This window comes from Pan paniscus, chromosome 1, assembly GCF_029289425.2.
Source record: "Pan paniscus chromosome 1, NHGRI_mPanPan1-v2.0_pri, whole genome shotgun sequence".
In the NCBI taxonomy this organism is placed as follows: Eukaryota; Metazoa; Chordata; class Mammalia; order Primates; family Hominidae; genus Pan; species Pan paniscus.
Genome location: NC_073249.2, coordinates 149,190,861 through 149,216,133, shown reverse-complemented (window position 1 = coordinate 149,216,133; position 25,273 = coordinate 149,190,861). Strand labels below are relative to the sequence as shown.

Here is a 25,273-nt window from a genome sequence, read left to right as displayed (position 1 = left end):
CCCCGCCTCTACTAAAAATACAAAAATTAGCCAGGCATGGTGGCAGGCGGCTGTAATTCCAGCTACTCGGGAGGCTGAGGCATGAAAATTGCTTGAACTCAGGAGCTGGAGGTTGCAGTGAGCTGAGATCGCGCCAGTGCACTCCATCCTGGGTGACAGAGTGAGACTGTGTCACACACACACAAATAAAAGTTGCACTTTACACTTGAAGCTAGCTTGAAAGGGGTTAATAAGCAGGTAAGTCTCTTAGCTGATTCCCAATTTTTTACCAGCCTATTTGATTTTATAATCTACACACCACAATGTTGTACTGTTCATAAATATAAAAGTTGTACTGTTCATAAATTTAAGTATTTTGAAAGTAAAGTGGCTTAAACTTAAATTGGGATCTTTTTCTTGGTGGGGAGGCTCACAACATGCTTTGAAATAACTGAAGATACTACATGGTATCATAAAAATTAGAATGGGAATCACTGCTTGAGGAATTCAAAGAATGAAAAGAAAGCTACCAAGTCATAAGATAAAAGTCCAAAATGCCATTAGCTGGCCAGGAATCCTGTACCATAGTTTTTAAAACAAAATTTTTAAGTAGGAAAAAAAAAAAAAGCAGCTGAGGTACTGCATAAGCCATCAGTGACATAAATTTTAAAATATACTGTTTACCCAAATAGCAATAAAACACAAAAAAGGTCATTAAAACACAAAAAAAGGTCTACCACAGAGTTTAAAACAAAGAAGGCTTTTATTTGATGTCCCCTCCTAGGAGTTCTTGAAAACCATGAATGCCATGAGAAAAATGTCTAAGTGTTGAGATCTCAAGGTACAAATCAGGTTGAGTTATAGGATTTCTCAGGTTACTCGTATCAGAACAGGATGAAGACACAATAAAACAGCTGAATCTCACAAACATTGAGCAAAAAAGGCCAAACACAAAAACAATACATACTGTATAAATCCTAGGCTCAAAAGCAAATAAAATAATTCTGTGGTACTAGACATCAAAAGAGTGATTTCTCTTGGTGAGGGGTGGCACCTAGGGACCATTAATGACCGGAATAAACACACAAGTTTCTGGAGTTCTGACAGTGTTCTTCTTAGTGACGATTACACCAGTGTGCTCACACTGTGAAAATTCACTGAGGTGTACATTTATGAGAACTTTCTGTGTGTATTATACTTTAATTGTATTTATCTTTACTTAAAAAGAAGGAAAAAGAGGAGATTTCTCCTTAGGAAAAGACACATTGGCCGGGTGCAGTGGCTCACACCTGTAATCTCAGCGCTTTCGGAGGCCGAGGTGGGCAGATCACTTGAGGTCAGGAGTTCAAAACCAGTCTCCCCAACATGGCAAAACCCCGTCTCTACTAAAAATACAAAAATGAGCTGCACATAGTGGCATGTGCCTGTAGTCCCAGCTACTCAGGAGGCTAAGTCAGGAGAATTGCTTGAACCCAGGAGGCAGAGGTTGCAGTGAGCCGAGATCACGCCACTGCACTCCAGCCTGGGCAACAGAGTAAGACTCGGTCTCAAAAAAAAAAAAAAAAGAAACATTACTGCAAAAACACCATAAAAATCTACATATAGTGAAGACAGTTCAGGTAAGAATTATAGGTTTGGGGTGGAGAGTGGAGAGTTAATATAGAGAAGTATTACATCCCCAATAATCTATGGAAATAAAAAAAATGTAAATAAAAAAAAGAGAGAAGTATTACAAAGTTCTTCAAGGGCTATTAGTGTATAAATCTCACACACACCCCTTTGCCAGGAGAAATAATCTTGGTAGTTCCCTCTATAATACAGCCAAGCCACCTAAAAGCATTATTTCATTTTATTTATGAAACACATCAATCTGCTTTCCAACGGGAAAGTGTGTAACAACGGCAGGATCTATTTTCCTTTAACTTCTGACCAATTAAAAAAAAACTTTAAAAACTAGTAAGGAGGGTAAATAGTGCCAGAATATAATTAGCAACGCTATTTCCTGGACAATTTCAGTGACATTTTGAAAAAGCAACTCATCTCTCATGCGGCAGCAGAATTCCAGTAGGAAAAAAAGGTGTTATGTTCCAATCCCTTTAAATCTCACCATAACCCAAGATAGAAGGAAATTACATCACATCGAATTGTTCATCTTCAGTTCTCTGTAGGTGTTCTTCAAGCACAGGACACACTTTTTTTTTTTCAAATATTTATTATTTTTTCACACTCAAAGTTACTTAAATCTGGCTTTTCTTACTAGCATTATTGTAACCAGAAAAATCTGTAAACAGAAAACATTAAAGCCATTTAATAAAATTAACAGCTTTGTAGCCAACACAATTTCAAAATGTAAACAAACATAAATACCTTTTTTCAATTATTTTGAGATCACAAATTATTTCATAACAGAAAAAAAGGCATCATAGTAAACAGTAAGCACTCTCAGTATTAAAAATGCTCTTTGACACAGATACCTTCCTAAAGCTTACCTGAATGTCTTATGCTATTAAATTTCAGTAAATGTATTATATTGCTATCTCAACATTTGAAGAAGAAAGGTATTGTGATTCTGTAACCTGAGTCTTACAGCTGTTAAATGAAACTTTTTCATTAAATATATTAGAGGTATATGATATCAAGTTGTATACTGCTGTTTAACACTTTAAGCATACATCCTAAACTGTTAATCTTAGGAGTTAATTTCTCTAATTCCCCAAAATCTGCCAAAGTAGTTTTACTCCTTACAGTCTCTAGTACTATACTTGTTGGTTGGGGGTTTTTTGACAAGGGTCTCACTGTGTCACCCAGGCTGGAGTGTAGGGGCGCAATCTGGGCTCATTGTAGCCTCAACCTTTTGGGGTCAAGTGATCCTTCCACCTCATCCTCCACAGTAGCTGAAAGTACAGGCGCACGCCACCACACCAGGCTAATTTTGTGTATCTTTTGTAGAGACGAGGTCACACTATGTTGCCCAGACTGGTGTCCAACTCCTGGGCTGAAGCGATCCTTCCACCTCAGCTTCCCAAAGTGTTGGGATTACAGGCATGAGCCACTGTGGCCAGCATAGTACTTTTAAGTAGTTTCACATTTTATCTCTGTTCAAGAAGGGGGAAATTTTCATTTAATGCAACTAAATTATGTGGTATGGAAAAATCTTATTTCAAATTCTGGCTGACAAGAAAAGGAATTATAAAACATTGTTTTGTTAAAAAATAAACTTTATTATCCTCAACTTACAGTAATCTTAAAAATAAATAAGGAAACAAACACCACAATAAGAAAGCCAAGGCAAAAGATATTAAACATATCACAGAATCATCTAAAAACAATATGAATGTTCTTAAGGCTTGGGGTAAAAATAAACAATTTAAAATAAAAATGATTAAAATGTAAAAATGAAGCATAACAAAAAAATGAGAAAAATTTAAAAATTAAATAAAGCATTATTTAACAGAGTTGAGAAAATTACCAATTTGGAGGAAAACATTTAGATTCTCATTTCACACCAATGCCAGATGAGGTAAAAACTTAAATTTATTTAAATCCAACTTAGAAAAACTAAACAAACAGAATTAAACCAATATTGTTTATTACAGTTCTGAAAAGGGAGGAATTTCATAAAATCAGCAGAACAAAATTATATCAAGATGTTTGGGCCAGGCACGGTGGCTCACCCCTGTAATCCAGCACTTTGGGAGGCCGAGGTAAGTGGATCACCTCAGGTCAGGAGTTCCAGACCAGCCTGCCTAACATGGTGAAACCCCATCTCTACAAAAATACAAAAATTAGCCGGGCGTGGTGGTGTGCATCTGTAGTCCCAGCTACTCAGGAGGCTGAGGCAGGAGAATTGCTTGAACCCGGGGGGTAGAGGCTGCAGTGAGCCGAGATGGTGCCACTGCACTCCAGCCTGTGCAATAGAGCAAGATTCTGTCTCAAAACAAACAAAAAGATGTTTGACTGCAATAATGTTAAAATCTATTTATCTTCAAAGTTCACAAGATAAATACATCTATAAACATGCTTCACCTCAGTAATTAAATAAATAAAGCACAATATGTCATACACCCCCATTAAACCTTTATAAAAAATGTTAAATGTTGATGAGTATAGGGTAACAATCACTTGAAAGGAATACAAATTTATCCCTTTTGATTAATATTGTTCAGTATGTTTTAAGAGCCTTCAAAATGTACCTAAAAAATCAATTCTGGCAATATATACAAGAGAGAGATAATACTACATACAAGAAACATGTATAAATATGTTCTTCACATAGGGGAATAACATATGTTCACTGCACAGAACATTTTACAATCATTTATAATGATAGTTATTAAGATGCATTGTGAGAATGGGAAAGTGGTACCTAACAGTAGGTTAAAAAGCAGGACATGAAATTAAATGTTTTTACCCACAAATACATTAAAAATATACATTAAAATAATGGAAGAAATATATCAAAATGCTAATAATTGTTATATTAATTCCCAAGATCTAATTCCTCAAACCAGCTTTCAAAATCATTAAAATACATATACACCCCTTATACACAAGTCAAAGACTATCTACTTTACCACTAATGGAAGCATAAGGTTTAAATTAACATAGTAAATGAGACAGAGGCCAGCAATGCAACGAAAAAAACTCACTACAAAAACCTGGCACCTTAGGACACTTGAGCTAATAGACTCAATACCAGGATTCAAAACTATACAACTGAATCATATGCATAGGTCATTTACTAATTCTAATTATCTGCCTTACTATCTTCTCCATTAGCAAATGTGCTAATCTTTAGGCAATTGGTTGTTCATTACTGATATCAAATATTAAATGTAATAGAGCCTTGTTTGGGAGTAATTCCTTGAAATATTAAGTAGAAAGATAAATAGGTTAAAATAATAAAATAAAACAAAGGAAGTTCCATACACGATAGCACCATTTTTATTTGGTGTCATCTGATAAGGAGAGATCTACAAGTAAATTTTCCAGAAAACTGAAACTTAACATTTAATTAACAGAGTTTTGAAAATGGTTACTTTTATAGCAATCTCAAAAGACACCAATTTCTTACTTCCTTAAACATAGTACACAGAATAAAAGTTCATTATTAAAGTTATCATTGTGATGCATCAACTTACTAGGCTGCTCTATGATACTGTCATTCCTTCAGAAGTTAATGATTATAGGAGTGTATGTCTTTATGTAATGGCCTTAAAACACTATTCTACTATAGTTCCACCTACTTTTTAATAGTTCTTCCTTTTCCCCTGTAGATGACATTTCAGCTGCCAATGTCCCTAACTCCAATGGCCAACACTGAAGATTTTTATCTGTGGACTAATTCCAATTAGTAGTTTCCTAATAAAGGCTAATGGCTTATTATACTTGGTTGCAGTCATTTTGAAGGCTTAGAGATTTTTTTATGTCCAGGATTGCTGTTATGTTTCAAATGGCTGAGGTCATTAGCAATAAATGTCAGCTGAATTACTGACTCTAACTTACAGATATACTGAAGTTCCAAAACAACAGTAATAATAATATCTGAATAGTTTGATTAATCACAAAGTGATATTCTCCTCAGGGCAAGTTACTCAACTCACTCCTCTCTAATAAGACAAAAATTACCTACATAAATGATAAAAATCAGCTGAAAAGAAAAACTGAAAGGTGAGAACGAAAGGGTCAAACAAAATAATCAAGACTTTGGACTTTGGGAAATATTTACTGAGAGTGGTTTTCAGAGTACAATTACAGTGGTTATCAGAGCATTAACTACAGAAATTTGCACCAGAGTATATACCAAATCTCTAGTAAATACTAGTATAAAAATGAAACTCTTCTAGCAACTATTTCTTGTAGGTAACTCCAAACTGAATTTTCATATGAAATTTAGGTGTTTTTATTTTATTTTTGACACAGGGTCTCACTCACTCTGTTGCCCAGGCTGGAGTGCAATGGTGCAATCACAGCTCACTGCAGTCTCAACCTTCTGGGTTCAAGCAATCCTCCCTTCTCAGCCTCCCAAGTAGCTGGTACTACAGGCGTGCACTACCAGGCTAATTTTTTTTTCTTTTTTGGTAGAAACGTGGTCTGACTATGTTGTTGCTGGTCTCAAGCAATCCTCCCACCTCGGCCTCCCAAAGTGCTGGTATTACAGGCGTGAGCCACCAGGCCCAGCTTAAGGTAACTTAAAGTTACAGGTCTGTGGAAATTGGCATGGTGTCAGACCTTAAGGAAAAAATTCAAGTGAGAATAAATCAGTATTATTATCACTGTTACTAGTTTCCTCTGATCACTGAAGTTCATTAGCTCTCATCATTTATATGACCGTAATAATTGAGAAAAGTGAAAATTAAATTTCTTGGTTATTTAAATTTTACTCAACCAAACACAAACCATGTAAAAATACATTTTTCTTCTTCCTTGGATTTTTCTCAGTATATTTCTACCAAGTACCTCAAATAATTTCGTGTCTGTAAAAGGCTGGTATTTCCCAAGACCCATTATTGAAAAGTTTATAAAACAAAAGTTCTAAGAACAAGGAACATATATTATTTCATAGATCAGATACACGTGGACTATTAAAGGCCCAGTTACCAAGCTAAACTTATGTAGATACCTTTGCAAAGGCCATTGTAGAACTGTGACCTTCAAACTCATTGTCATTTTCACAATTTCCCACTTCTAAAAATAATAATAAAACGTACTTAACAAATGTTATTTAACAGAATAGCTTTATCTAAAGTAAAGAATTCACAAGGTTTCAATTAAGTATAACCTTAAGCTGCTGACTTTTATGACAGGAAATATCTAGCAATTCTGTGAATAGACCCAGAACTATCTAAAAAAAAAAGAGGAGGAGAAAGTTGCCTCAAATACTGACTCGGGCTGTCCTCCAACTATTATGAGCCTGACTATTCTTGCACCATGGCTCTTGCCTCACTGTCAACCTTCTACATTCCTCTTTTCTCCCCAACTTGTCCAATTCCATTTCAGTATCAACCTCTACACTCCCAATGTCCCCTTTTCCTCTTTCCAACATCATACCTCTCAACACTCACTTCTATTCCTCAACATTTCTACTTGCACTGTTACAACAAAAAACCACATTGCCCAAAGAGTGGACAATTCTCTTATGTGACTGGTCTGATAAATATTATTACTGGTAGGTTTGGCGGGGGGAAATTACAAAAACAACACTTACAAAATGATAGCCGCTTAGCAACTTCAAGTATATATACCTTTGTTTGTACTAACTACTAATGTCTACCACTCTCCAATTGAGATCACTAAGTTGCATGGTCAAACTATCATTTTAATCACACTGATAAACTTTTAAAACGTCTGAAAAACTCCTATATAGTTAGGTTACAGTTTAGAATATATAATATATAAAGTTAAATACATAACACACATTAAAGATAAAAATATAAAACTCAAGTGATAAAACATTAATTTATTTAAATCTTGTTTTACATGTACTTTCTTTCTGTGCAAAGCTACCAAGCACAATAAATCAACTTTACTGCAAAAATAACACTGTTACTTGTGATATTTTCACAAGATTATACTACCAAAAAAATCAGTACAAACAAAAAAAAATCTGTGTAAGTATGCATACGTAAGTCTTGACAAACAGGCATATATCACTAAATAAAAATTTAATTTAGTTAAAAATGTTTACTGATTGCCAATATTGTGTTGGTACCCCATTAAAACAACACTTTCTCCCCTTCATTTAACAAACAAAAACTAAACCAAAATATGGAAATATCTGGAATGATACACAGCAACCACAAAGGCTGGTTACAGAGATTTAAGACTGAGGAATGGAACTTTGCGGTACCGTGAAACAAGCACTGTGTTACTCTATACTATATACCTCTCTGTATTATGTATAGGAAAAAAAAAAAACACTTTTGTAGTTTTAAAAAACAAACTATGAATGAATTAACTAGTCACCTGATTCGTTTTGTAATTAACTCCCCACTCCTTATTTAGTACTGCAACTACTAAATAAAATCCAAATACTACTTAAGAATACGAAAACACAAAGGTATACTGTAAATTCATTTCTGAGACATTAGGGAATTGGAGAGAAATATTAAATTGATTTCAAACTCATTTAAGAAAAATAAAGCTCAAACTCTGATGCCAAAATTTATGACTTTGCTCTTTACTAAAAAGTTCACCTGAGGCCGGGCGCGGTGGCTCACGCCTGTACAGTGCTGAAATCCCAGCACTTTGGGAGGCCGAGGCAGGTGGATCACTTGAGGTCAGGAGTTTGAGACCAGCCTGGCCAACATGGTGAAACCCCGTCTCTACTAAAAATACAAAAATTAGCCGGGCGTGGTGAAGCGCGACTGTAATCCCAGCTACTCGCTACTCGAGAGGCTGAGGCAGGAGAATCGCTTGAACCCGGGAGGCGGAGGTTGCAATGAGCCGAGATCGCCCCACTACACTCCAGCCTAGGCGACAAGAGCGAGACTCCGTCTCAAAAAAAAAAAAATCACATGAAACAGTCTGTTACCTTAAATAAATAACCTAAAACAACCATCCCTAAACTTCAAAGATGGCAACCTCAGTAGCACAGTAGTAATTAAAACCCTACCGATAACTGAGTTAATAGGCACGTACAAAATGATGAAAAGCAGGATTTTATTCTGACCACAGGTGTTGTCAGAGACATAATGGGCCCTCCAAATACTGCCAAAAGTTACTGAAAATACGAAGTCAGGGTGATGAGTAAATGACACCCAGAGAAAATAGATGGGAGGAGTTCTGTTTCAGGAGACTGGAGTCAGGTACTGCAGCAGAAAACGCGACACAATAGTTAACCGGTCTGGAATACTTTAGAAAATGGCAAGAAGGGAAAAACTGACAGGAACATCTTAAAGTAACAGGAACGGTATCCAATGGAATCATCAGGTCTGCGCGAGCACGGCTCCCGGACTTCCAGTGAGTGGGACAGGGTGGAACTATCACTGCGTGGGGAGAAGGACCTGGCTGAGGGGTGCATATGCTTTTGCAGGTGGTGGAGCGCCCGCAGGGGGATGGGGAGGGCAGTGTTGCCTCAATGGGGTTACTGTATTCCCTTCAAGACTATGGGAAGCTGATGCAGCACGTATCCCGGCACCAAGAGGCACTCGCCCCGGGCCCCTCCCTAACGACTTGCCTTGTAGAAAGAGTTGCAGGTCCCAGGCCCCCGGAACCCAAGGCTCCGCCATCCAGGACAACTGCTCTGCCAACGAGGTCCCGCGAGAATCGAGAGATCTCGCGATACAAACCCACTCGCATCTCGCGAGCTTCCTCTAGACCCAACATGGCGGTACAGAAAAAAATCAGTATTTCGGAACTTAAAAAGCACTTCACTAACGGAGTAGTGAACATTTAAAACAATGAGACAGTAGGAAGTCTTTCCGCTTTATACGTCTCCTCCTTTCCCCTTGTACAGAAAAGCAGAAATCTTAAAAACCTCCCATTACCACGGTTATACTACATAAACAGAGCGCAGTGCGCTGCCCCAGGCAGCCTCCCTGTCACGTGGAAACATTTTCGGCGTGCCCGTCACGTGGGCCGCTACTGAGCGAGCGCGCTCCCGACGCCCTCCCAAAAGCCCTCCCCGCCCCCCTTTCGCCCGCGCACACGTGCGCGCGCACCCCCGCCCCACGTGGGGGCTTCGCCGTCGCAGCCGTCGCAGTCGTCGCCTCCAGCCCACCCCCGCCCGGTACTTGGCTCTAAATCCGGGTCCCAAGCCGATCGTTTGCCACCCCCATTCCCTCCCCCTTCATTCTCCCTCCCCCGTGTCTGGCCCTCACCACGTGTCCCGAGCTCTTGCTCACCTTTCACGCGGGGTCGGACGCAACGGGCCACCTGGGGAGGCGCCGCCGCCGTGGCCGCTCTCCGCCCCCGCCACGGCACTTGCTCGGGTGGCCACCGCTGCAGGAAGCTCGATAGCGGCGCCGCGGCGCTTCCAGGTGGGTCCCCGCCTCCCGCTCCTGCCACTTCCCGCAGCACCAGCGGCTCCTTCCGGTCCCCTCCTTTCTCCTCGTTGGGACTGGCGGGCGGCGGCGGCGGCGACCGCTGCTGCTGCTGTTGCTGCTGCTGCAGGCGCGCTCACTACACCGCCTGCTGGTAACCGCGGCCCGTGCAGCGCCCGCGGGTCGGGCGCCGCCGAGGCCCTCCCCGGCCAGTCCCTGCCCCTGGGCGAAGTTTGGTCTTCCGAGGGCGGGTTGCAGTCCATCCCTTGCAACCGTCCAACCTGGCCCTAGCAGAGGAAAGGCGTCCTCGTAGCTCCGCCATTGGAAATCGGCTTCATCCTGCCCTTTGTGGCCTCCTGAGAGATTTGTAAACCCCACCTCCCTTAGCACTGTGGTCTCAAGCCAGGAGAACATCCATACATGTATTTATGATCATTCTTCTGCCTCGCCTCGTTCACCTCTGGCTTTCTGGCTGGTACCACAGCACGCAGGCTCGAACCACTTCGGGCCTTTGCGCTTGCCGATTTCTCTGGCAGAACATTTCCTCCAGATTTTTTTTAACTCCTCGATGTTCGATGCATATTTCAGGTCCCTTCTCAGAGGGCTGCCCAGACCACTGTATCCAAAAAAAGTACACCTGCACCATTGCTTTAACTCTTCACCTGCTTTTATTTCTTCATAACAGTTACAACTTCCAGACCTTATTTATTTGTCAGTATCCTCACCACCAGGAATGTAAAATTTTTAAAAGCAGGGACTTAGTAAACTGTTTTGCTCATTGCTGTATCCCCAGAATTGTGTCTGGCACAAAGCAGTGCTCAGTAATATCAAAACAGATCTACCAACTATATTGAGCATGTAGGAAAATAAAGCCCAACACACATTAATGAAGATAAATAACTTCATCATTTATGAGCTGTGGAAAAACAGCTAAACCTCCTTCCGTGGCTATAAAGATTATGTTCCAAAAATATAAAATCCAGTGGTAGAAGCCATTAACTGGGGCTCTTCTTTGACAATTGTCCAGTGCTGTTTCATTACTTTTGTTTTCCTTTGCAACACTATTTTTTTTCGGGTAAGTGGATACGTGTTGTGCCTTCTTTTATGTTGCTAATAAAAGTTATTAAATGTTTTAAACGGTGTTTTGTATTTTAGCTTTGAGTTCAACTCAAAGTAACATCTACTTCAAGAAAAAGGGTTACATGTTTTTAACACATCAAGTATTTATTGAACATACTAGTGTTTTTGGGTGGCAGTATGTCAAAAAAAACGGGGGTGGGGGAGGCCGGGCGCGGTGTCTCAAGCCTGTAATCCCACCACTTTGGGAGGCCTTGACAGGCAGATCACCTGAGGTGTCAGGAGTTAAAGACCAGTCTGGCCAACATGGCGAAACTTCGTCTCTACTAAAAATAGAAAAATTAGCCAGGTGTGGTGGCACACGCCTGTTATCCCATGTAATCCCAGCTACTTGGGAGGCTGAGGCAGGAGAATTGCTTGAACCCGGGAGGTGGAGGTTGCAGTGAGCCGAGATCGTGCCACTGCACTCCAGCCTGGGCGACAGAGCAAGACTGTCTCAAAAATAAAAAAGGAAAGATAAAACATACTTAGTGCCCTATACTAAGACTAGAGATACAAAAATAAACACGTTTCCCTACCTTGCTCTTTCTACTTATAGAGCCAAATTCTATTATAATAACCATACTTAGCATGCTTTTGATCCCTATGTGCCAGGCCAAATGCTGTGTACTTTTCTGTGTTACCCTATTTTAGGCTTCTGACAATCCTATGAGATATATACTATTTGTGGTAGGCCTTGAGATGTACTTTTCAGACCCCACTTCAGGAATAAAGAACTGAGCTGCTGCTGCCAAGAGTCATACCCACAGCCAGCCATCGGTTGTCAGCCCCTTTCAGGCACGCCAGTGTCACAGAGTCATAATGTTCTCAGAGAGGCCACATCCAGTGACTGATCAATGCAGGGATAAAAGGCTCAGCCCTCTCACCTCCATTTGGTACAATTCTGATGGATTTTCTCCTCCTGCAGAACAACTTGCAGGATCAGCTAAGGCATTCCATTGAGACTTCACTAAAGTCCAACTTCTGCCCAGTTCAGCTTTTCTTCCCTCCCACAAGTGATGATCCCAAGAGCATTCCCTAATAAATCTCCTGCACACTAGTCATGTAAGAGTGTGCTTCCTGGGAACCCAGCCTGTAATATTATTTGTATTTTTCTATTGATAAAGCAAGTAACTTGCCCGTTTGAACTGCAGAAGTTTCTACGTAGATACATAAAGTACTGTGGGAGGGGAGGAGGGCTTCTGGGAAGGGCTTCTTACAAGGATTGGCATTTAAGTTACAGGATGACTTTGCTAAGAAGAAAAAAATAATTCTTGGCTGAGGGAACTGCATGAATGAGTATGTGAATGGGAGAAAACTACAAGTAACCCCAAATGGCTGGACTGTAGGGTCTTCGGGGTAATCCCTACAGGATAAGGAGAAAGCAGTTCATGGATGGTAAAGAGGGTAGCCAAGAAAAAACTCTAGGCCTGAGAATAACTCTTAGCCAAGTGGAAAGGGATGGGAGCCCCTGAGATCCTCAATTAAGAGTAGGAAAGAGAAGCTTCATTGCTCCTGGAAAAGGGAACCACTGCCAACCTTGCTGGCAAATACCACTCCCTAATTACGACATATATATTCCTACATGGCCTTTGTTATTTTTTTTTTTCTTTTGGAGACAGGATCTCGCTCTGTCGCCCAAGCTGGTGTGCACTGGCACAGTCTAGGCTCACTGCAGCCTCCTGTGTCCCTTGTAGCTGAGATACGCACCACTGTGCCCAGTTAATTTTTGTATTTTTTATAGAGATGAGGTTTTGCCATGTTGCCCAGGCTGGTCTCAAAACTCCTGGCCCCAAGCTTCCACCCACCTCAGCCTCCCAAGGTACTAGGATTACAGGCATGAGCCACCACGCCTGGCCCCCTTTGTTATTTTGACCTAGGATCACATTATATTGAAGATGGAAGATACATTAACATCAACTAATTCAGCAGTTTGTACAATATTTTCTGAAGCACTGGAAATTTCTTGTATACTCATATTCTTATGCCAGGATCCAATATTTGAGCCAAATAAAACAGGACCTGGGAGGAGGCAACCAGCTGACATTTTCCTCAGTCCCTTACCACGACACATAAGATGCTACCTCAGAACACACTTTGAAAATCATTGATGTAGTTCATTCTTTCAACAAATATGCCAGGTGCCATACAAGGTGCTAGAGATACAGTGGTGAACAAAGCAAGCACAGGCCCTACTCTGACAGAGCCCACAGTCTAGGGAGGGAGGCTGACATTTAAAATATTATCACATAAATTCAAACGTTAGTACCATTCATGAAAAGTGCAGGTCACTCGTCTGGGAAGTGAGGAGCGCCTCTGCCCAGCTGCCGCCCTGTCTGTAAAGTGATGAGTGCTCCTGCCTGGCCGCCCAACTGTCTGGGAAGTGAGGAGCGCCACTGCCCGGCCACTGCACCATCTGGGATGTCAGGAGCCCATCTGCCCGGCCCGCACCGTCTGGGAAGTGAGGAGCACCTCTGCCCCGCCGCCTCACCTTCTGGGAAGTGAGGAGCCCCTCTGCCCCGCCCCCATCCCGTCTGGGAAGTGAGGAGCACCTCTGCCCCGCTGCTCCACCATCTGGGAAGTGAGAGCACCTCTGCCCCGCTGCTCCACCGTCTGGGAAGTGAGGAGCGCCTCTGCCCTGCCCTCCCCCCGCCACCCCACCGTCTGGGAAGTGAGAAGCACCTCTGCCTGACTGCCCCACTGTCTGGCAAGTGAGGAGCGCCTCTGCCCAGCTGCCGCCCCGTCTGGAAAGTGAGGAGCGCCTCTGCCTGGCCACCCAACTGTCTGGGAAGTTCGGAGCGCCACTGCCCGGCCACTGACATCTGGGATGTCAGGAGCCCATCTGCCTGGCCTGCACCGTCTGGGAAGTGAGGAGCGCTTCTGCCTGGCCCCCACCCCCTCTAGGAAGTGAGGAGCGCCTCTGTCCAGTCCCCCCATTGTCTGGGAAGTGAGGAGCGCTTCTGCCTGGCCCCCACCCCGTCTAGGAAGTGAGGAGCGCCTCTGCTCGGCCCCCACCCCATCTGGGAAGTGAGGAGCGTCTCTGACCGGCCCCCACCCCGTCTAGGAAGTGAGGAGCACATCTGCCCGGACCCCACCCCGTCTGCGAAGTGAGGAGGGCCTCTGCCCGGCCACCACACCGTCTGGAATGTGAGGAGCCAGTCGGGGAAGTGAGGAGGGCCTCTGCCCGGCCGCCCCGCCCCCACCCCTCCTTCCATCTGGGAAGTGAGCGCCTCTGCTGGCCGCTGTGCAACCCTCCAAGTGTGAAGTGACAGCCTTGTGTGTGCTCTTTCTGCCCTCCCCAAGTTTGCATTTTCGACATTAAAGTTTACTCTTTTTTTTGAGACGGATCGCTCTGTCGCCCAGGCTGGAATGCAGTGGCGCGATCTCGGCTCACTGCAAGCTCCGCCCCCCAGGTTCACGCCATTCTCCTGCCTCAGCCTCCCGAGTAGCTGGGACTACAGCCGCCCGCCACCACGCCTGGCTAATTTTTTGTATTTTTAGCAGAGGCGGGGTTTCGCCGTGTTAGCCAGGATGGTCTCGATCTCCTGACCTTGTGATCCGCCCACCTCGGCCTCCCAAAGTGCTGAGATTACAGGCGTGAGCCACCGCCCCCGGCCTTAAAGTTTACTTTTTAATTAAAAGTTTTAAATTGGAGAATATACAAAAAAAAAAAGCACAGGTCACTATGAGAATATGTCCATATGCCCAAAAGTACATACATGTTCTAAAGTACTTCTGAGGAAGCAACATCCAATCTGAGATGAAGTATGCATTCACTACTTCTAAAGTGTGAATGCATTTAGGAGTTGGGCAAAGGTGGGAAAAACACTCCAGAGAAAGAGAACAGTTGATGCAAAGCCCCCTACATGGGATGGAAGTTATTATTTATTTACTACTACTACTTACTATTGCCTGAAAGAAACCACTGTTTTTTTTCCCACGTATATAAAATCTAAGATGAAGTCATATATCCTAATTTCTTTCATTGGATCATAAGCTTTTTTCTATGTCATTAAATATTCTTCAAAAACCCCAAGAACTGGGCCAAGCATGGTGGCTTACACCTGTAATCCCAGCACTTTGGGAGGCCAATGTGGGAGAATCACTTGAAGTCAGGAGTTCAGGCCTAGCTTGGGCAACATAGCAACATCCCATCTCTACAAAAAATATTTTAAAATTAGCCAGGCTTGGTGGTACACACCTGTACTCCCAGCTACTCTGGAGGCTAAGGCAGAAGGATTACCTGAGCCAAGGAGTTTCAGGCTGCAGTGAGCTATGATCATGCCACTGCAGCCCAGCCTGAGCAACACAGTGGGACCCCATCTCTAAAAAATAAAAATAAACCCTGATAAATGATTGCATAATTTATTTAACCACTTTTCTGTTTGGGGGCACTATCATGGCATTATGATTGGTTTAATAAGTGCCCTCATGTCCAAACGCAGTATATGTCCAGATCTTTTGGGGGCTGAATCTCTTAAGATTTGGGTGGTTGAATTAGTGGGAAGTGAAAGGAGAGTCTAGGATTGGGTGACCACGGAGATGGAGGTGTTATTGATGACCACAGAAAATACTAAAGTAGGAGCAAGTTTAGATGGGGTAATGATGTGTTTCATTAGAGTATACTGAGTTTCAGGCAACCCCAGTACATGAAGAACTAACTAACTAAATGAAGAACCCAAGAGTCAGTTAGATACATGTCAAGGATGCTGGCTTCAGGTCTGAGCTGGAAGTACAGGTTTGTGAGTCTTTAGCTTAGAAATAGTAACTGGAACCTGAGGTTTAGATTTGGTTACCCAGGGAGAGCAGAGTGAGAAAAACAAAATCAAGAACAAAACCCTGGGAAGCACTGACATTGTTGAGGTCAAGGAAGAAAGTAAAAACTACAAAGGAGAAATGAGGGACCAGAACTGTAAAGGAAAACTGAACAGTGGTAAACAAAAACCAGTGAGGAAGAAATTTGAAAATGGAGTCCTAAATGTGAACTTATTCGACAAATTTACCAGGAACCTATTTTGTCTCATACATTATGTTAAACACAAGGGGGTGAACAAGACAAAACCTTTTGGTGCCTACTGTCTGGTGGGGAAGACATTGCTGTACATCACCAAAAAGGCCATATTTTTAATAATTATACCTTGCTTCTTTCTAAAAAGACATTTAGCTTACCCAAAAAAATCAGTATAATAGGTAAAATACAGTTCAAAATAATTAAAATGGGAAATTTAGGGCAAAAAGAAAATAGAAACAAAAATGATGCACAAAAATACATGCTTGGTTGGATGCACTGGCTCACACCTCTGTAGTCCCAGCACTTTGGGAGGCCAGGCTAGAAGGATTGCTTGAGCACAGGAGTTCAAGGTCAACCTGGGCAACATAGTGAGACCCCATCTCTACAAAAAATAAAAATAAATTAGCCAGGTGTGGTGGCGCATGCCTGTGGTCCCAGCTGAGCCTGAGGTGGAAGGACTGCTTGAGCATGGGAGGTTGAGGCTGCAGTGAGCCATGACCATGCCACTGCACTCCAGCCTAGGCAACACTGCACAACTGTCTCAAAATAAATAATTTAAAAAAAAAAAAAAAACAAAAACCATGCTCTAAGGTCCTGAACACTTGCTTTAAGCTTTGTAGCAGATGTTGTAACAAGGAAAAACAAAATCAGTTATAACAGGTTCAGTATGCCTAGGGTAACAAATATTTTGCCCACAGGAGGCATTACTACTCCAGGACTAAGACTAAAGATGAATTTCTCTCAGTTTCTCACAACGACAACATCATGTGAAGAGTATCCTTAACAGCATCTTTCTAGTAAATCCAACAGTTAATTTTATAGGACTCCTTATTACAACATCTCTCAGTCTAGGCTGAAAGCAATTCTGTGGGCTTGGAAGAGGTAAACAGCATATCCTAGGTAGGAAACTCGTATAGTCTGTGTGTGTGTGTGTATGTGTGTGTGTGTGTATGTGTGTGTTTCAAATTAGCATGACTTCAACCCTAAAAACCAGCATTTCTGCGTACATTTCCTAACAAGGTTGTTCTCCTATGTTACTGGTTATCATACTCAAGAAACTTAACATTGATATATTACCTAATATCTAATACATATTCTATATTCAAATTCCCTAAACTGTTCCAATATTGTTCCTTAGATCTTATCTTTCCCAATCCAGGGCCCAACCTAGGATCACACATTGCATTTAGTAGTCATGTTCTCTTAATCTTCATCTAGCCTTTTTCTGTCTATCGTAACACTAATTTTTTAGAATCCAGGCAAGCTGTGTTTATAAAATATGCCTTTAAAAAAATTATCCTGGCTGGGCGCGGTGGCTCACGCCTGTAATCCCAGCACTTCGGGAGGCTGAGGTGGACGGATCACCTGAGGTCAGGAGTTCGAGAGCAGCCTCACCAACATGGCGAAACCCCGTCTCTACTAAAAATACAAAGAAAAAATTAGCTTGGCATGGTGGCAGGTGCCTGTAATCCCAGCTACAGGAGGCTGAGGCAGGAGAATCGCTTGAACCCGGGAGGCGGAGGTTGCAGTCAGCCGAGATCGTGCCATTGCACTCCAACCTGGGTGACAAGAGCAAAACTCCATCTAAAAAAAAAAAAAAAAAAATCCTGAGGGCTGGGCACAGTGACTCACGCCTGTAAGCCCAGCACTTTGGGAGGCAGAGGCAGGTGGATCACTTGAGGTCAAGAGTTTGAGACCAGCCTGACCAACACGGTCAAACCCAGTCTCTACAAAAATACAAAAATTAGCTAGGTGGGGTGGCGTGCGCCTATAGTCCCAGCTACTCAGGAGGCTGAGGCAGGAGAATCACTTGAACTGAGCCAAGATCATACCACTGCACTCCAGCCTGGGCAACAGAGTGAGACTCTGTCTCGAAAAAAAAAAAAATTATCTTGAGTAAACAGACAACCCATAGAGTGGGAGAAAATATTCGCAAACTACGCATCTGACAAAGAACTAATATCCAGAATCTACAAGGAACTCAAACAAATCAGCATGAAAAAAAAATAATCCCAGCAATAAGTGGGCAAAGGACATGAAGAGACAATTCTCAAAAGAAGATATACAAACAGCTAACAAACATATGAAAAAATGCTCAACATCACTAATTAGCAGGGAAATGCAAATTAAAACTGCAATGACATACCACCTTACTCCTGCAAGAATGGCCATAATTAAAAAGTCAAAAAACAATAGATGTTGGCATGGATGTGGTGAAAAGGGAACACTTTTACATTGCTGGTGGAAATGTAAACTAGTACAACCACTGTGGAAAACAGTATGGAGATTCCTTAAAGAACTAAAAGTAGAACTACCATTTGATCCAGCAATCCCACTACTGGGTATCTACCCAAAGGAAAAGAGGTCATATGAGAAAGACACATGCACATGCATGTTTACAGCAGCACAATTCGCAGGTGCAAAGATATGGGACCAACCTAAGTACCTGTCAACTAACAAATGGATAAGGAAAATGTGGTATATGGGCACTATGGCTCACACCTGTAATCCCAGCACTTTGGGAGGCTGAGCCAGGCAGATCACCTGAGGTCAGGAGTTCTAGACCAGCCTGGCCAATATGGTGAAACCCCGTCTCTACTAAAAATACAGAAATTAGCTGGACGTGGTGGCAGGCACCTGTAATCCCAGCTACTCGGGAGGCTGAAGCAAGAGAATTGCCTGAACCCAGGAAGTGGAGGTTGCAGTGAGCCGAGGTTGCGCCATTGCACCCCAGCCTGGGCGACAAGAGTGAAACTCTGTCTCAAGAAAAAAAAAAAAGGAAAATGTGGTATATATACACCATGGAATATTACTCAGCCATAAAAAGGAATGAAATAATGTCTTTTGCAGCAACCTGGATGGAACTGGTATTCTAAGTGAAGTAACTCAGGAATGGAAAACCAAATGTCATATGTTCCCACTTATAAGTGGAAGCTAAGCTATAAGGATGCAATGGCATAAGAATGATATGGACTTTCAGAACTGGGATGTAAGTTTGGGAGGGACTGACGGATACAAGACTACATTTAGGTAAAATGTACACCGCTCGAGTGACTAGTGCACCAAAATCTCAGAAATCACTGCTAAAGAACTTATCCATGTACCCCAAAACTATTGAAATTTAAATATAAAAAGTTATCTTGCTTCTCTTCTCTTCATAGATTCAGATTCGACATTTTTGACAGGACTCTTACATAGATAATGTTGCATCCTTAGAAATTACACATTTTGGGCCTAGCACGTGGTGGCTCACGCCTGTAATCTCAGCACTTTGGGAGGCTGAGGCGGGTGGATCACTTGAGGTCAGGAGTTTGAGACGAGCCTAACCAACATGGTGAAACCCCGTCTCTACTAAAAATACAAAAATTAGCCAGGCATGGTGGCATGCACCTGTAGTCCCAGCTACTCGGGAAGCTGAGGCAGGAGAATTGCCTGAACCTGAGAAGCAGAGGTTGCAGTTAGCAGAGATCACGCCACTGCACTCCAGCATGGGCGACAGAGAGACTCCATCTCAAAAAAAAAAAAAGAAATTACACATTTTGAAAAGGAGAAAGAGAATGATGAATTACATCACCGAGTGCCAATTATGTTGTATATATTATATATAATACACATAATTATCATAATCCTATGATTAAGTGTGGCAGCCATGAAGATTGCTGTTCAGACCTCTCTTCCAGAAAGCACTTGCTGCGCAACTGAGAGGAAGAGGGTTGGGTAACAACCTCTGTTAGCTCCATCAGGGTCAAGCTGAGTGTATTCTCCTTTCCAGGTAGCCACTAGTCAGTGACAGAACAAGGCCTAGTGACAGTACAAGGACCTAGTCATTTCTGCCCAATGCAGGGCTCCTCCAATGGGTAATCTTAGCTCCATATTGCCTTATGGAGACCTGGCAGAGAATTTGTCAGGTCTGCATCATTCTGGTTACTCCTCCTGCTCAGTCCTGTTTCTCTCATTTCTTTCATCTGTGTTATTCCCCAACAAATCACATGCATGCATTAACACTATCTCAGTGTCTGCTTCCTGGAAAGCCCAAACTACAACATTCTCATTTAGCAAATGAAGAAAACTGGAAATCAGAGAACTTTAAATATTGTTCCAAATCATAGTTAATATAGCTACTAGGACTTGAATTTAAACAAATGGACTTCAGGGCCTCAAAAGTAATCACCTTCATATTATAAATCAAGACTCTTTTTTCTTTCTTTTTTTTTAGATGGAGTTTTGCTCTTGTTGCCCAGGCTGGAGTGCAGTGGCACAATCTTGGCTCACTGCAACCTCTGCCTCCCGGGTTCAAGCAATTCTCCTGCCTCAGCCTCCCGAGTAGCTGGGATTACAGGCGCATGCCACCACGCCAGCTAATTTTGTATTTTTAGTAGAGATGGGGTTTCACCATGTTGGTCAGGCTGGTCTCAAACTCCTGACCTCAAGTGATCCACCCACCTTGGCCTCCCAAACTGCTGGGATTACAGGCATGAGCCACCACGCCCGGCCTATAAATCAATAGACTCTTAACACATATAGGCTCTCACTAGCCTTTGATTGCAATTTTCCTAATTCTCAGCTTATTTCCAGGAAAATCATCCTTAGAGAAACTATTTATTTTATCCCACATCTGTCAACACATAGATCAATTTTTAGCTATGAGTCTATGGTATTGCTAGACCTTTACTTAACATATTGTGTATTTTGGCAATTATAATGTAAAAAAAATTGGCCGGTCATGGTGGTTCACGCCTGTAATCCCAACACTTTGGGAGGCCAAGGCGGGTGGATTGCTTGAGTTCAGGAGATCGAAACCAGCCTGGGTGACATGGCAAAATGCTGTCTCTACAAAAAATACAAGAATTAGCTGGGTGTGGTGGCATATTCTTGTAGTTCCAGCTACTCAGGATGCTGAGGTGGGAGAATTGCTTGAGCCCAGGAGGTCGAGGTCGCATGTGAGCTGAGATTGCGCCACTGCACTCCAGCCTGAGCGACAGAGTGAGACCCTGTCTCGAAAAAACTATTAAAAAAAAAAAAAAATCTATATATATATATATATATATATAAGCTCTTAGGGACCAGTATCTTTATCTTTTTATATATCCCAATAACAGACACTACTGATATGACTGATACCACAACCAGTTTCAAAGGAATTCATTGGGGATTACATTATGGTAAATAATTTTCTGACTACTAGTCTCAATTTAAAATAGGCTCTTTATTATATGAAGCCATGAGTTGGAGTCCTGTATCTGCCACTTCTTTGCTGTATGACTTTGGGCAAACCATTTAACCTATATCATAGAGTTGTTAGCAGGATTAAATATAAGGAAATAACTTTAGTAAAATGACTGAAACATTCTAAGTTTCAATAAATAACAATCATTAAAATCAAATCTTTTTTGATTAACCACTAAATACTAGACAATACACTAAATTCTGGTGATTCACAAAAAATCAGTAACATTCAGACCTTGAGGAAGATCATAGTAGAATCATATTTTACTATATATTTTTTAAAACTTCAAATAGATCTTAAATGGCTGCTTATTAAAATTCATTTCATTAGACATCAAAATTTTACTACACTGACTACCAGCCCAAGCAATAAAGTCAGACTTTACAAAAAATAAAACAAATTATCCAGGTGTGGTGGTGCACACCTGTGGTCTCAGGTACTCAGGAGGCTGAGGTGGGAGGATCGCTTGATCCCAGGAGATGGAGACTGCAGTGAGCTGTATTCAACGCCAGGCACTCCAGTCTGGGTCAAGAGACCCTGTCTAAAAAAAAAATAAAATAATAAATAAAAACCAACTTTACTACACTGAATGACTTGTTTGCATACTTCTGATTAAGAAATAACAAGAGGCCGGGTGCAGTGATTCACACCTATAACCCCAGCTTTTTGGGAGGCCGAGGTGGCTGGATCACTTCAGCCCAGGAGTTTGAAACCAGCCTGAGCAAAATAGCAAAACCCCATCTCTACCAAAAAAAGAGATAAAAATTAGCCAGTCTCATAACCCAGTCTCAAAATAAATAAAAATTTTAAAATAAACTGGCTGGGCACAGTGGCTCACACCTGTAATCTCAACATTTTTGGAAGCCAAGGCAGGTGGATCACCTGAGGTCAGGAGTTTGAAACTAGCCCAGCCAACATGGTGAAACCCCATCTCTACTAAAAATACAAAAATTAGCTAGGTGTGGTGGCTCATACCTGTAATCCCAGCTACTTGGGAGGCTGAAGCAGGAGAATCACTTGAACCTGGGAGGCGGAGGTTGCAGTGAGCCAAGACTGTGACACTGCATTCCAGCCTGGGAAAGGGTGAGACTCTGTCTCAAAAGAATAGATAAATAAAATAAAATAGGAACAGCAAGAAGGTATTAATATTAACCAACTTTGCACCTTTTACCTTTAACATCTATCAAATAAATTCAACATTCAAGTTTTACATTTTAAAGACATTTTTATTGAGCTAATTTTAACAACATTGCTTTAGCTGGTGACAGCTGCCCCAAACCAAAACAAAGCCATCATGAATGCTATTCAACATCCTCAATGTAATCCAGTATGTTTTTGTACTTGGAATATAGTTAAACTTTTGACATTACATAATCAAGCAAATAGCAGTGCATACTATATTATTCAAAAAGACTTTATCTATTTCATTTAAAAAATCAAGTTGCAAGTGGCCTCAGCTTTATCAACAATCGTAGTGACACATTCCACACTTCATGCTCTCAAAATAAAAAGTGCCCTAAAACTAACTCTAAGTTTTTTAGTCACTGACATTAATACTAACCAGGTTACAGGAATTGAAGTTTAACATTGTACAATATAAGCGGCAATAAGTTACTGATATCTGCTGACAAATTCCACTCAAACTAAATATATCCTTGATACATTCAAAAAGACATTTTGTAAATTTTAATAAGCTAGTGTATATGCTGCAGTGCAAAAAAAGTGACACCCTAGTTTCCTGAGCTTTAGGAAATTAACAATTTTCTGACTACTACTTTCAACTTAAAATAGGCTCTTTGTTATATGAAGCCATGACAAAACTATACAATTAAATTGGGCTTTTGGAGAACTGAAAGACTGGTCAGAGTTAGGGTGATTTAGGACAATGAAAAAGTTTTCAAAGCAAAAGTATTTACAACACTACAAAGGATACTATGGATCTGCATGTAGTACAAAGATTAAAGATAACCTACTGATTTCACAATTGTCCCTCCTCTTTCAAAAATATTACACTGGGCCAGGCGCTGTGGCTCACACCTGTAATCCCAGCACTTTGGGAGGCCGAGGTGGGTGGATCACCTGAGGTCAGGAGTTTGAGACTAGCCTGGCCAACATGGTGAAACCCCATCTCTACTAAAATACAAAAATTAGCCGAGCATGGTGGCAGGCGCCTGTAATCCCAGCTACTCGAGAGGCTGAGGCAGGAGAATCGCTTGAACCCAGGAGGTGGAGGTTGCAGTAAGCTGTGGTCATACCACAGCACTCCGGCCTGGGTGACAAAGCAAGACTCTGTCTCAAAAAAAATTACACTGAAAGACTTTATGGTAAGTATTTAAAACTAAATATACCAACCTGTGGTATATTACACATTTTAATATATTCTTCCATAATGCCCACTAAGAAGAAATAAATGGGATAAATGATGAAAAAAAATAAAGCAAATAAACACGCTTTTAGGAATGTTTTCGCATGTGTACATGTCAGGGCACATGAAAATGATTCCTCATTAGAACTCTCTACATCCTAAAAATTACAAAGACCGAGTTTCTACTTCAATTTTTTCTTCTGCTTGAAGTATATCTGGATCAACATGAACAACCGGAGGTCGTAGGATAACTTCAGGCCCTCCACCATAAATAGACTGCAGAAAATTCCATGTTTCTTCAGAAATCTGGCCAGAATCTGCTCCTTAAAATTACGTAGAAGAAATAATGTTTACAAACCTATATATTCATATTGCAAAAGCTTTCATAATGTACCCCCCAGCATGAATCTTCTCGGGATAATTGAGAACTTCTGGAACATGAATCTGCAGACTACCAGCCCATATTGTTATAAGCTGAAACATATGGCTTGTCTTAAAAAGTCAGAGATGCTTTTGCTTTGCTCTTAACAACAGCCTTAAGACCTTTCCTCAGATAAAAAAAAAAGTGGCTGCTTTTCATTACTTGCCCTAGTTAATGTATGGATTACATTCTTCAGTTGAATAAAAAAGTACCATAGATGACTAATGATAACATATTTCTAACAGTGACAAATCACTCACAAGTAAAAGCTCAAATACGAGTCAAACTTACCTTGCCTAAGCATCACATTACCACATTTAGTGACTGCAATCTTAGTATTGTCAATAGGACCTGGAGGATCTAAAGGAAAAAATATCAAAATGTATTTTTCAAAGAAATGTAACAAAAAATTGCATAATTTTATGCTTGACAAAATTGTGACCTATAACTACATTATCAGACTGGTTATTTCTCAGGCAAATTATTATAGTTAATTCTTTTTTTTTTTTTGAGATGGAGTCTTGCTCTGTTGCCCAGGCTGGAGTGCAGTGGCACCATCACAGCTCACTGCAACCTCCGCCTCGGGTTCAAGTGATTCTCCTGCCTCAGCCTCCTGAGTAGCTGGGAATACAGGCACACGCCACCATGCCCGGCTAATTTTTGCTTTTTTTTTTTTTTTTTTTTTTAGTAGAGATGGGGGTTTCACCATGTTGGTCAGGCTGGTCTCGAACTCCTGACCTCACGATCTACCCACCTCAGCCTACCAAAGTGCTGGGATTACAGGCGTGAGCCACTGCACCTGGCCTATGGTTAATTCTTAATGTCTTCTCCTGAGCTTCTTCGTTTTTAGTTCTTAGTTCCCCCAAAACAGAACCAGGAAAGAAGGTAAGAGAGGCTCGTTCACAACCATCACAGTTTAACAGAAATGTTTTGTTTTTTTTGTTTTTTTTTGAGACGGAGTCTCGCTCTGTCGCCAAGGGCTGGAGTGCAGTGGCATGATCTCGGCTCACTGCAAGCTCCACCTCCCAGGTTCACGCCATTCTCCTGCCTCAGCCTCCCGAGTAGCTGGGACTACAGGCGCCCACCACCACGCCCAGCTAATTTTTTGTATTTTTAGTAGAGATGGGGTTTCACCGTGTTAGCCAGGATGGTCTTGATCTCCTGACCTCGT

The 25,273-nt window shown here is 41.7% G+C and overlaps 2 protein-coding genes and 1 long non-coding RNA gene across 13 annotated transcripts in view; 1 reads left to right on the top strand and 2 right to left on the bottom strand.

Moving 5' to 3' along the window:
- The window catches only part of ZZZ3 (zinc finger ZZ-type containing 3), a 121,844-nt gene extending 108,881 nt beyond the window's left edge, over positions 1-12,963 (bottom strand). For 3 of the 7 annotated variants that reach the window (XM_003807787.7, XM_008959928.5, XM_034967954.3), the window contains exon 1: positions 9,825-9,964. Coding sequence is in view for 1 of the 7 variants with exons in the window: in XM_034967979.3 (XP_034823870.1) it covers positions 9,825-10,225 (401 nt within the window). In the remaining 6 variants the exon portion in view is untranslated. Of the gene's footprint in view, positions 1-9,157; positions 9,310-9,824 lie in introns of those variants that run through there. The other 4 variants (XM_034967979.3, XM_055117102.2, XM_055117105.2 and 1 more) reach the window with 4 other exon arrangements.
- LOC134731076 (uncharacterized) lies at positions 9,772-23,739 on the top strand. The gene is made up of 2 exons (XR_010113141.1): positions 9,772-9,959; positions 13,361-23,739. It is a non-coding gene; the product is annotated as an uncharacterized LOC134731076 (long non-coding RNA).
- The window catches only part of USP33 (ubiquitin specific peptidase 33), a 65,852-nt gene continuing 63,100 nt past the window's right edge, over positions 22,522-25,273 (bottom strand). For all 5 annotated transcript variants that reach the window (XM_003807783.5, XM_055117099.2, XM_034928870.3 and 2 more), the window contains 2 exons: positions 24,394-24,462; positions 22,522-24,004 (listed from right to left, as the gene is read on the bottom strand). In XM_003807783.5, coding sequence (XP_003807831.1) covers positions 23,847-24,004; positions 24,394-24,462 — 227 coding nt within the window. In that variant the 3' untranslated portion in view covers positions 22,522-23,846. The remainder of the gene's footprint in view (positions 24,005-24,393; positions 24,463-25,273) is intronic.